This window comes from Fundulus heteroclitus, chromosome 12, assembly GCF_011125445.2.
Source record: "Fundulus heteroclitus isolate FHET01 chromosome 12, MU-UCD_Fhet_4.1, whole genome shotgun sequence".
NCBI classification, from domain to species: domain Eukaryota; kingdom Metazoa; phylum Chordata; class Actinopteri; order Cyprinodontiformes; family Fundulidae; genus Fundulus; species Fundulus heteroclitus.
Window position 1 is genome coordinate 44,779,612 of NC_046372.1, and position 13,388 is coordinate 44,792,999.

The following is a 13,388-nucleotide window of genomic DNA, read 5'->3' on the forward strand; positions in this document are numbered from 1 at the left end:
CAGGATATTATGTTGTTGTGCTTTTCCAGATCTTGTAGTTATTTTAGCAGTTTTCCTGGTGGACTCATAAGCTTATCATCCCTCACTAGCTTAATTTTAGCGTAGCAACATGGACATTGTTTGGCTGAGAGGACACTCTGCACCTAACACAGGTTTGTTGTGAAAGGGTAACATCTGCTGATATAAAGTCAGTAAGAACATTTGCAGTTGTTTTACAGACAAAATGGGAGGATTCATCTGACCAACTGTTAGCTTTCAACTGCTATTGTCCCTTTTCTACAAACTCTCCTCTATATGTGACATCTACTAGTAGAGGTACAGGAATTATTACAGACAATAACTTCACAGAACCTCTGTCTTTTTTACACTAAACTGTAGCATATTTGGTAAAAGAGCGGCATGTGACGTCACTCAGTAGACTGTCACGTTCTGGGTACAAGCCGCCATAATGTTTCTGGTAAAGCTGCTTGGTCCCATTTAACCTAGCTGTGGATTGTCAGACACAGGAAGTTTGGCAATGCCAAATATTTCTCTGTGCATGAAACTATCCTTCAATGTCTAAACATGGCTTTTGGCCCATGAAAAACCGCATTTTAAATCTCAGAATGGAATTTGGTTGCACAACTAGTTGATCCGTAGGAAAACTAGTTTTGTGTAGCAGCTTCACAACATAATCGTGGTAGGATGCCCCAGTGTAGGCGGTCCAGCCTTCTCCTGACTGAAGTTCAGTCACAATCTGTTAGTTTCTATAGAGACAACTTCTTTTGTAAAGTGTTTCATAGGAGCATGAAGGAAAAACCCCTAGATGCAAAAATACTTGTGTACATTCCTACTTGGACTCGAGGATTGAATAAAAAAAAAATCTCTTAATGTTTGAACAAATTATTAACCTTTAATTCAAAAGAATGTCTCAATGAGAAGCTAGGAATGCCACTAAGTAGTTAAATAATCAGTAGGATTATGCAATGTTAGCATTAAGAACATGTCAAAACAAGAGAAGAACTCTGTGAGTATGGCTAACTTGTAGGGCTGTAACTTGACACATTAATCACGGTAGGGAAACTGTTCGGTTTTAGCCATTTAATGTGGGTTTGGTACAACAAAATAAAGAAACATATTTAAAATGTTAGGTTTATTTTTAACATAACTACATATACAAAAAAGGAAGCCAGGAGGCCGTGGGTCTGTGTAGAACAAGATAGGATTTGTCTCCTCCTAGATCCACAATAAATTTGGATTATTTTAAAATGTTCATCCACTTTAAACCAAACAGACGTATGCAGGCTAAATTTCACAATACCAATAAAAAAAGACTCATTTTCAAAATTTTAAGACATCTATTTTTATGCAAACAGGATAAAGGGTTGTTTTTAAACTATTTGGATGTGCAGAACTAAAGACCTTTACCAGTGCGATGAGACAAAATAAATCCCATGGGTCGACCTTGTTGGAATGTGTGTAGGTGGAAGGACTGGTTGTGTTTAGGTTCACCCAGGTTGATCTTTAAGATCACCTGATGATCATCAGACACCACCAAGTGTTACCCTTTTCTCTTTCAATATGTTCATCAGTAACTTTCAACTGGTAACGTAAGCCACAGGAACTCGTCCACCTTTCTTGATTGTTTTAGAAAAACATGATGGTGGGTCCTTACACTCTTGCATGCCACATTTACCGGACATTCTTGCACTACTTTGGCGTGGATTGCTATTGATCTTGATCTACTCATTTTCTGTTTTGGCCCTTGACCAAATACAACAACAGTGCATGTGGGTTTCCTGTTCTGGATGAGAATGGAGATCACCTCTGTTTGATGTGTTCCTCCTCTCATACTCGTACCAGGTTATGGCATTTGACTAAAACTGTTATAACTGGGTCTTTATCCCAGATATTTCTTGTACATCACCAAGCTGTAATAGCAGGAGAGGCAGGGAACAGTGAGAAAGCTATTCCCTGCTGTTGCTTTTCTTTTCAGCAAAAGCTCAAATGTCCAATTTGTAGTGGGTATGTGAAAAACTATGATAGACCAAAAAAATCTTTCCAGCAATAGTGGAGCAGGAGCTAGCAGTCCGTCCTGTAACAGTTCAAACCCAGTTCTGACCGTATCAGTTATTGTCTCTTTGGGCAAGAGACTTCATCCACTTTGCCTACTGGCGGTGGTGAGAGGGCCCCGTGGCGCCGATGTATGGCAGGCCTGCTCCTGTCAGTCTGCCCAAGGGCAGCTGTGGCTACAAGTGTAGCTCACCACCATCAGGGTGTGAATGTGTGAAGGACTGAATGTAGAGTAAAGCGCTTTGGGGTCCTCAGGACTTGATAAAGCGCTATACAAGTACAGGCCTTTACCATTTATCAAACATTCATTCATCCAACTGTTATTAAAACTTGTTAAGGAGTGCATGGTTAGGGATGGGAAGATTAACGGGGGAAAGGCAGGAACATGTAGGTAGCTTCATCCAAGGTCTCTCATGATCCACAGCAGTAACTTGGGAGGACTGTGATACACAGAGTTATTTTATTGTCATATGTTGATTTGCACTGTTTTAATGAGACCTTTCTGTTAAACTGAGATTTATGGACTGATGTTGCTGTTGAATATTTATTATTTCACTGATACTTATTTGATTAGCGACTGAGATGTGGTATGATGCAGCTGATCCTTGTATCCAAGGTAAATTTCTCCCAAGAGAGACTGATAAAGATACTTTGACTTTCATTTAAATGTTTTGTGGCACAATGCTTTTTATCTTCTGTTTGAAATATTCAAATGGATGCAGTAATTATCTAAATGAAAAACAATCATTTTGGAACAAAAAGTTCCAAAAGTAGAAAAGGTTTGTGTTATCCCTATTACACCGGTCCTCAGTGAACTACATCCATCTCTCTGTCATTGGACTTTGCATTTTTCTGCATTAAATCTATCGTTTTCAACATTCAAACTGGTGTGACTTCAATGCATTTGTGACACTGACAGAAGTCCTCTTGTTGTTGTCGTCAAAGATATGTACACATGACCTCCCAAGTCACAACATGCCAGTGCACAAGTCTGCATATTTTGGTGTGTGTGTGAGTGTGTGTGTGTGTGTGTGTGTGTGTGTGTGTGTGTGTGTGTGTGTGTGTGTGTGTGTGTGTGCGCTCGTCGGCCTAGCCGAAGTGTGTCAGCGCCTGATATGAGGTCTACTGGTGGGTGTTAATGGAGGGAATTAGGCGATAAGATGCGGTGACGTGCTCCCCGCCACGCCAGGAAATGATGTTTTACAGCTTCCTCCCTATCAGTCCAAGCAGGAAACTGTAACAAACTGTAACACCACAGTCAGAAATCCTCTTCATCCACATTATACCACAGCTTTTTTTTGTATTATTATTGTGGAGTTCCATGTCCCCAGTTTAATCCCGATGTTGCTCACACAAACTGGGGATAATGTTGTTTGTGTGTATTCGATTAAAAGCATTAGAAATGCTGAACGTACGTGTTTTCCAGATATTCTAGACTTTTTTAAGGATATGAAAATGCATGTCTTTTGAATATCTGCCATTTAAAGTTCACTTTAACAACTATGTTAGCATTATGCTGTTTTAAATTAAACTAAATACAAGAAAAAAGGACCATTTCAGACCTTGTTGTTGAGACTAAGAATTTGACGTTAACATTGGGGACCAGTTGGGAACCTCTACCCTTTGCATATAAGAACTAAAGAAAAACAGAATCCCTTCGTTTTAAGCACATTTCTAAATTAAAATCTATCAAAAGACATGAACTTAAAGCAAAGAGCAGAAAGTAAATAAGAAAAGGCAGACAGAGATTGACGTTCTGTCCACGGATCCGTTAAAACAGAAGGGCAGATCCACAGCAGGAGCTGGTTCACCTCGGCCCCCCGCGATCGCCCGCCGTGTTGACCGCTGCCGCTGTCCGCTCACAGACAACCTCCTGACGTCGCAGCGCCGCAGCAGCAGCAGCGTGATGTCCACCAGCGGCCGTGCGCGTGCACGCACACCTGCATCAGTCCGCCAGTTAGAACCGGCCAACCTTTTGTCTCAGCCCGTGTGGTCAGGAGCACGGTCCTCGCCGTCCGGAGCTGCTAGTTCGCCCGCTCCGTAAAGACCGCCCGCTTGTATGTGATTGAGGTCAGGCTCCGCTTCATCTGGGTCCTTTGGGGAGCTTTTGGAGTGGATCTTGCCAATCTCCTCCAAGGCGCTGGCCAAAGAGTCAAGGTCAGCAGTGTCCTGGTGGCGAGCCTCCCACAGGCTCAGAATGACAGCAGACGGACTCCTCTGCTTGGCAAAATAGCCCAGGTTTCTGTAAAGGAGCACAGCATGGGGAGGGAAGAGAATTTTATTTTTATTACCTCAAATATGACATAAAAACTGCTTGAATCATTTCCTCCCTTCATGCTATGAGGCCCAGACATTTTAAGCCCCGTTTTATCAAACTAGTATTTTCTTCACAGTCGTAGTAAATGTTCAAAGTTTTCATTTCTCTCAGGCCTAACATCCGTGTTTCTGCTGTGGTTTCATATGCTCAGTGTGCTCTAAAAGGCATTTCTTCCAGCTGAAGATTTGTGTCCATATCATTTGAGATATTCCCAGCATGAATCACAACAAAACTATTCACATTCATAATTCAAGCAGCACACTATGGCAAAAGCAGTACTGCTCCACTTGTGAAAGTCAAATCTGATGAGCTCTTTTTGCCATTAAGACAACAATTCTTATTGTCACATTAATTTTTTTCCAGACAGGACACTGGAGGGAAAAAAAAAAAAAAAAAAAAAAAAAATTGTTTTTTTTTTTTTTTTTTTTTTTTTTTTTTATAATGATAATGCATTTGGTCACAGGGCCGGACAAAATTGTTCGGCGGGCCGGATCCGGCCCGCGGACCGTATGTTTGACACCCCTGTTTTAAAGAGTTTTCAGAGAACAATGCTGTTCCACAGCGCAGAGAAGGACACTATATAACACTTTGATACCAACACAATGCTCAGCGGCAAGCTCAGCTCAGAGTTGGCTCTTGTTTTTTAATAGAATTAGTTTACAACCAGGGAAGACTGGGGGATACAATGACGGGTGTACTGTATTTGTTAATTAAAGGAGGCTGGGTGCATGTCATTGTTTTTTCTATATGTCTTTGACTGCACAGGCCAGGGTTCTTAGACATTAGAAAGAGCACAGAAAACATGGCTTGTTGGAGAGGAATATAAAAAACATTTTGCAAGAGAGGAATTTTAATTTTAATTTTAGTCCCTGCCTGCCTCCTGTGGGGTGTAACGTAAGCCGAGCGTACACTGTACGAGTCTTTGCCCTTTTCGGGCCGATTCTTCAGCCGTGCAAGAATTTTTTGGATCGGGCCAAGTTTCAGCTTGTGCGTCCTGCGTCGTGTAGTATACAGGGGGTAACGAGGGGCGATTAGCCTCTCACGACTACCACCTTATCAGGAATCAGCCGGTCGGATGAAAATCAAGGATGTCTGAAATTCAGTCGGCCCTTGTGAGTGATCCTGAGCGATCGTGAGCGCGTCCTCCTGTTGAAGCGGAGTTACGAACGTCTACGAGCCGCTTTCCCCCCAACCTCGCGCACTGCGCATGCGCAAATAAGGAATTTCTTCTTCATCTTCTCAAACGAAAACATAGAAGCGGAGAGAAGCATGACGGCGGTACGTGTGACATGGAGTCAAACTACAGAGGAGCAACTCATAGAATAGCCAAGGCAGCGTGTTTTGTTCTAGTGAGCCTCATATTTAACAGTGATCATCGACACTTCCGCCTTTTTCTTCTTCTACTGTTGACATTTGGCTTCCAGGTAGAGGAGTCCGAGTAGCGCCATCTCTCTATGGGACTGAGTCTAACGTGTGATTTCTGAACGTACAGTGTGAGCAGTCAGGTCACATCAGAGCGTCGGGCCCCACAGTGTAAAAACAGATATGGTGAGGTGTGAACTTTTAAACCCTGCAGTTTCATCGTTTAGTTTGAGCTGTATCTGAGTACCACGATTGAAAATATCGTACAGTGTATGCCCGGCTTACAGAGAGCATTCCTAACCCTAGTCATGAACCATTCAGGGCAGCTTGAACCTAAAGCAGCAATAAGTAAGATATTTACTGCAAAATCAACCTAAATAATTTTTATTTGTCACCCGGGATAGAAGCAACATTAGCTATGAACAGCTAGACTGCTCTATCAACAATGTCTAAAGCCGTGTCGATGCTCACTGCTAAATATGAGATTCACCAGAACGAAACGCGCTGCCTTGGCAATTCTATGACTTGCTCCTCTGTGGTTTGACTCCATGTCACACGTACCGCCGTCATGCTTCTCTCCGCTCCTATGTTTTCATTTGAAAAGATGAAGAAGAAAATCCTTGTTTGCGGGTGCGCAGTGCGCAAGGTTGGCTCGTAGCTCTGCTTCAACAGCAGGACACGCTCACGATAACTCACGAGGGCCGACTGAATTTCAAACATGTCCAATTCCTGATCAGGAGGTGGTCGTGAGAGGCGAATCACCCTCTCAGTTCCCAGGTTTCCCAAAACAGAGTGCAGCATTTGGTGTTTTATCTTGGCAAAAGAGCAGCAGCCTGCTAACATGGAACCTAGTAAGAGAAGTGGACCAGAAATAGAACAGAATACAACATCATATACCTATCCTGTATTAGTAAAAATTCAGTGGAGTTTCACAACAGCAACAGGCCATTTAGAAACTCCATATTAGATTTTTGTCACTGGCAGGGTGTTGTACCAATTTGAGACACTAGGTGTCATGATTACGTATTGCTCCTTTAAAGTCACCAAATTGTGTTGAAGGTCAATCACAGGACATCACATTCTTTGAGTCAGAATTGGGTTATGCTCGTAAAGTGCTGCACAGAGTGGCAGAACATATTTTCCTGCAAACATCATTCACCCTGGCAGGTTTTTTTTCCCCCCACTATGGAGTCCTTAACAGAGAGATCAAGTGCAAACTCCTCCAACTGCAGCTATGTCAGCTTAGGTCTCATTCAAGAGCTGAGAGTGGGAGAGAAGCTCCCATCGTGCCATTAAAAGCAATGCTTTTCAGCATTAAAACAACTGCACTTTAGAACATATATAGAGTAACTACAAGGTCCAAAGGCAGGACTAACAGTTTAACATTTCAAAGAACTCAGTATTTTGGGTTGTGTCGGTTCTGAGGCGAGTTATTACAGCTATGGTAGGGATCAAAAGCCATCGTTCTAATCACAACTGTCACTGTTTATGCTTGGAAACTGCATTATAAGCTATTTAAAATGAGAGAAAGTTGGCAACATTCACAGATATTTCATGAATAAAATCTCAGATATGTGTCTGAAAGGAAGACGAAGCAGGCCGCAGCAGCAGAACAGTTTCCTGTCACGGATCCACATGACATGTGGTTACTTTGTTTTAACTTAAATGGGGTTCATTTTTTTTTTGCAAAACTTTTAAAAGTTATCAAGAATCGTTTTTGTAACATTATAAAAGCACAAATATTTTCTAAAGGAAATAAACGGTCCTTTCTGTACAATTAAACTCATCAAAGATAAACTTAAAATTGACGCTGCATTTCACCAGTAAATCATGTGACACATTGGGTCTCTAACTTTCATTTGAAAAACGTGGAGCAAACTAGGTTTTGCAACGCTCCTATAAGGTTCTGACAACACTGCCAACAAACGTCTTTAGTAAACAAACGTCTTGTTCTAATGAGGGTCTTTGTGAAGGTTACGTCTTATCCTTTTGGTTTTCCTATGCCTTGTTGGTATTTTGGCCCACTGTGTGTTCTTATTCTGGTTCTAATTCATACATTTTGTGTTTCCCTCTGAGTGTTCTGCTGAGCTCTGCTTCACAATCATGGTGAATATCAGTGCTAAGGGTACTCTGGCACATGAAAATACTTGATTTGTATATTCCATGTTTTTATCAGCATAATTCACTGATTCTGTCTGTATCTACTGCTCTGCAGACAAGGTCCAGATTGAGTCATTGTTCAGTCTGGAAACGGATTGGACTCTGCACTGGTACAGGCCACCCTGGGCTTTATCATCGACTGTTGGAAATTATATCCCTGCACAATATGTCAGCAACATACTCCCTAAAACTAGGAGAGCTACTCTAACTCTTGTGATCTGAGATTTCTTGTGATTTGTGAGTCTCCCGAACATAAAACTAAAGTAAAAACACATTTTAAGAACCTGATTTCAGCAAAATGTTACAGCCTGCAGTATGAATATTCCTCGGGAGGTTGTTAATTTACGCTGAAATCTACATGTTCAACTGTGCATCCAGTTAGTAAAGGGCAGCACATATTGACCCAGTTAGACATGCCTGTCATGATTTTTATCTAAAATAATATATTGATCCCATGCTTCAGAGACATGAGGAAAGCAACAGAATAATCAAGGGATCTGGAGGAGAAGGTAGGTACACTTTCTGAAAAATGGGAAAAAGCAACTATGATTTCCACCCAGTAGAGTTTGGACTTTAACTAAAAGGTGGAAAAAAAGGGGAATTCTATTGAAATCAATCTGTAAATGTTGAGTCATGGTTGAGTCACCAGGGAAAGCCATCCCTGTTCCCATGCCACAAAAACGGCCACTTACAAAATGTCAAACAGCACAGCGATAAGCCTCCCAACCTCTGCCACAAAGTTACTTGGGAAGGGTGAGACCAAAACTGAGCTTTACGGCTACAAGCAGCATTGCTACATTTAAAGAGGGACTCAAAAAGCCTCAAAATGAAACAATGCAACATTCCAAGTGAGCAACACAAAGGTCGGATCGCTGGTGTTATGTGCTTGATTGCTACAAAGACAAACAGAAGTTGGTGAAAACTGATGAATGCGGCCTCCAATCAGGAACTACTGGAGGAAGATTTGACCATGTCCACCCAGATGCTGCATTTGGGACATCCCAACATGACAATGATCCAGAATACAAGGTCAGGTCTACCTATGATTGGCTACAGCAGGACAAAGGGAAGGGAGTGGCCATCTATGTCTCCTGAAGCTGGTGCCATTGAGTCACTTTGGGATATCTCAAAGATGCAGCTTATTCAGGACAGCCAAAGAATTTACAGGAATGGCCGTCTTTTGTTTCTTGACAGGAACAATCGGCATCTTTAAAATCAGAGAAAACAAGGTTCTTCGTCAGCAGCTACCACCAAACACTGATATATGGATATAGAAACTGTTCATCGGGGTCATCTGGATAGTTTCTGTTGGCCATTATGGTTTCAAAGAGAAAACACAATTTTGACTTGTTTTACAATTGGCATCACCCAATCAGTAACCAATAGTGCAAAAAAAGGTTTGAGAGAATATGAAAGGCCAAAAAAAGAGGGGAAAAATCCCTGTAATGATCCTATAATTCTTCTAATCCCAGATTTGAGCTAAACCCAAAAGTAGTCGTGTCCGACTGTATTTAGGTGGCAGAGCCTGATACAGAAATGCACTGTATGTGAAAGGGAGAATTTTTAAAAACAATGAAATGTGAAAAGATGCTCTTCCAGATAACATTAAGTATAAATTGAAAACCAGAAATAAAACCGTATGAAACCTTAAGCACTGGCCTTTCCTGACTTTTAAATCTAGTTTACTTCTGTCTTTAAGCTGCAAACACAACCATCTGCTTTCGCTGCGATCTATAACCAAAGTGCCTGACCTTATAAGACAATACCTTCATAATTAGGAATAAATTAACAACCCAAGTCACGAGTATTTAAGAGCAACAAACGCTTGACTTGCATAGAAAGAACCCAGACCGTTGTCATGCCAATGCTGTGCAATGCCTCTTTGTATGATTTTTGCATGTGTCCAGCAGGGGGCAGTGGAACACTGCAGCTGCCTGGGCCTGTCCCAGACCCAGACCCATGTCAAGAGCCAAATGACATGAGAGATTGCTGGGTCACTGTGAGCTCAATTGAAAGCTGCTAAAGTTGCAGAGGAGAGCTTCTGTGGATGATCTGATATCCTGAAGTACTCTTGGATACCAGTGGCTACTTCAAAGGTGCCTCAAGTCAGGAACAAGAAGAGACAGGTGGTTACCTCAATTGTTCCTTATCATAAATAAGCATCCTGATAGAGGTGGTCAGGAAACGTGCTAATTATCATACTGATGCAAATATATGAAAAACACAAATGTGATGCCTCTGATATAGCATTCTGTATTAATATTTAATTATGTTCTCGGTAAATGTCACCATCAAGATCAGCAAACAAGCAAACAAATCCATTGCGTGGCAATTGATTGTGCAGTTAAGTACTTTATCCTCTCGCCACGTCTTCATTAAACATGAGAGAAAAATAAAATACAAAGGAACAGAGGGGTGCGTGTTATACCTGCTTTCCAGAAGTATTCATTCCCCCATGACCTTTTTTCACATTTTGTGATTTTACCAACATAATCCAGTATAATTCACTGGGATTTTACACCAAACCAAGATAAAGTAGCACAAAAGGTAAAAACAAAAACTTGGCAAATAAAATGTGGAAAAATGCCCTCCTTTAATTCGATACCCCTAAATAAAAACCGGAGTCTACCTCTATGTAATGTAATCTCAGTACAGATCCCTAGACAACACCATTTAGAGGATATTAGTGAACAGACAGCATCCTGAAGACCAAAGAACACAGCACACAGTTCAGGGAGGAAGTGTTTAAGACATTGAAGGCACGGTCAGGTTCTTAAACACGCCAGTGAGGTTTTAATCTGTACCACATTTTGAGGAGTATCGTTTTCCTTCTGCTCCTTAATGATGCACCTTCTTTCTGTCGGTCTATCACATAAAATCTCAGTAAAATAAAAGGTTAGTGGCAGTAGCATCAAGTAGTGTGAAAAGGTTTAAGTGACAGCCTCGGTGAGCGCCCCCTCCCCCATGTGAGGTGAACTCATTAACTCACCGGTCTAAGTGGAGTTTCTGGGCTAAGAGTTGCCAGTCCTTGCCCTTGGCGTTGGCAGTGTCAAAGGTGGCGCAGATCCTCTGGCGGATGGACAGCGGGATTTTGAAGGCCTTGGGCCCCGTTTGGGACGTGACCGTGCAGTCTGTCTGCATAAAAAACGGAACCGGCTCCTTTCCACCCTGGCAGCACAGGAAACAAAGACAGCTATCAGATATAAAGCGCAGCAGTGGCGTCAAGCTTTTTGTAAGCGTTTCAGGGTGGAACAAGAGGGTCAAGAGCATTCAGGCAGCATGTTTAAGGTTTTAAAGCACCTCTAAACCAATGAAGCAAAGAGGAAGAGATCAAGTACCCTTTACTGTGATGCCTGGAACTGGTATAGATCAAATATTTTACTATATCACCACGTAGGACCTTAACAGTCTTCTAACTTGTAGACAGGAGGTCAAAGGACCAGAAGCAGTGTAAGATTACATTTGCCATGAATCCCATTTCAGAAGCATTCATTTTGCCATCAATTAAATTTAAGACATTTTAAAGACTTTTTTAAGACTATTATGAATGAAATGTAAAACCAACACAACACATTACCAGAAAACTGCAAATAATCCCAGAAATATTAATAGGGAAAGTTTTCATTGTTATCAAATTATCAAAGAAGATTACATTTTATTTTATTTCTGTCTTAAAATGGATAAAACAGTTATCTTCGTGAACAAAGTAATCTTCCCAACACAACAATGACATATGTGGACATACAATCTGGCCACCTGTTTGCCCCTTTTAGCACCATCAGTTTGAGCAGCAATTATACTGATGAGTATAACTGATTGTCATATTACTTGACTGAAATATTCGTTTTACTGTTAGAGATCTCCTTTCATAAGACGCTTGCTGTGTCTAAAACATCTCTCATGCTCGGGTTCTGAACTCCTCCATGGTATTGTTTCCACCTGAGCCACAGCTGAAATGCTGTTTGTCCCCACTAGGATGAAGGGAGTGTTTCTTCAGGTGTTGCCTGTTTTTATGGGTGGTTTTCAGGAAAGTTTAAGGGTGTTGAATTTTAGAGCAGGCATTTGTTTCCTGGTGTCGCCTCGTTAGTTCATGTTAAACTACAATTTGGAAACAGTTGACTGTTCCAAAAGGATGGTGATCCCAAGCAAGCAAACTCACTTTGGTTTAAAACCAGATCTGTGGGAGGAAACCAACCACTTTAAATGAACTCTACCATTTCTGATAAGAAGAGCAGTCAAACATCCAGCCTGGATTATTCAGGAAGCCTTCTGATGGCTAGACAAAAACCTTGTGGTCAAGGTGGAACTTGACAGGAGACATCTGGATGTCAGAAGGGGTTTATTGTGTATGTAGAACTGCACATCATAGTGAATCACAATCATCCTCCCAATATCAGCATGTGTAATGACCCATTCATAATAATAGCAATAGATATTATATTTGGAAGGTCATGCCTTCATACTCACATATTGATCATGCATTTGGCCAGTTGGGTGGACTAACTGTTGTTGATGCCAATAACTGAGGTATATTTGCAGTGGCTGAGACGCGGAGCGCTAGTGAGACATTTTGAGATGAAAAGACTCAGAACAAATGGGATAAATGACATTTAAAATGGGCCTTGCAGTTTTGAGGAATTTCACTGAAATTACATATTTTCCTATTGCAGCTCAAGCTGTATGTATAATTCTGATATTGAGAGGACTATAGAATATTTACTGTAGTTGCATTCCTATGTCTAAATTAATGGCAGCTGGATGATGTTTAACTGCAAAAAAAGATTATATATATATATATATATATATATATATATATATATATATATATATATATATATATATATATATATATATATATATATATATATATATATAGACACACACACACCAGTTCAAATAAATCGTTAAAAGCCTCAAATGAATAGGGAGGCTATACACCTCTGTAAAGGAACCGGAAAGTCAGCTGAACTCCCGGAGGAACAGTTTCCTCTCCATGTAAGCCGCTGGTTAAAATGAAAACACAATTTCATCGCAGTTAAACATTTAGCAGGTACTTCTACTTTGCAGAAATGCGGTCATATGCGACAAACAGATGGTGCCATTTTGTTTTCTTCTTAAACTTAACCTCGAGGGGGGAAAAGAAGAAAGAATGATCTGACTAGAAAAACAAAACTGCTCTACCGACTTGCCAGCAACTCTTAAAAGCAGTCAGACAACTTTCTCTTGTTGTTGTATGTGTATATATATATATATATATATATATATATATACACACATATATATATATATATATATATATATATATATATATATATACCATGAGCTACTACTGGCTGGAAACCAAGCAGACACTGTGTGCTGTTGTTTCTGTCGTCGTTGCTTTGGTGGAACGTTCTCCCCATACGGCCCGCGGCAGCAGAGATACTTGTGGTGGTCTTAATGTGCATATAGCTGCAATGAATTTGGACCATGCTGATGTGTACTGCTGGAGACAGTG

The 13,388-nt window shown here is 40.9% G+C and overlaps 1 protein-coding gene across 2 annotated transcripts in view; it reads right to left on the reverse strand.

Annotated features, from left to right (window-relative positions):
- Positions 1–3,104: 3,104 nt before the first annotated feature.
- The window catches only part of unc5db (unc-5 netrin receptor Db), a 121,681-nt gene continuing 111,397 nt past the window's right edge, over positions 3,105–13,388 (reverse strand). For both annotated transcript variants that reach the window (XM_036144667.1, XM_036144666.1), the window contains 2 exons: positions 10,881–11,059; positions 3,105–4,294 (listed from right to left, as the gene is read on the reverse strand). In XM_036144667.1, coding sequence (XP_036000560.1) covers positions 4,033–4,294; positions 10,881–11,059 — 441 coding nt within the window. In that variant the 3' untranslated portion in view covers positions 3,105–4,032. The remainder of the gene's footprint in view (positions 4,295–10,880; positions 11,060–13,388) is intronic.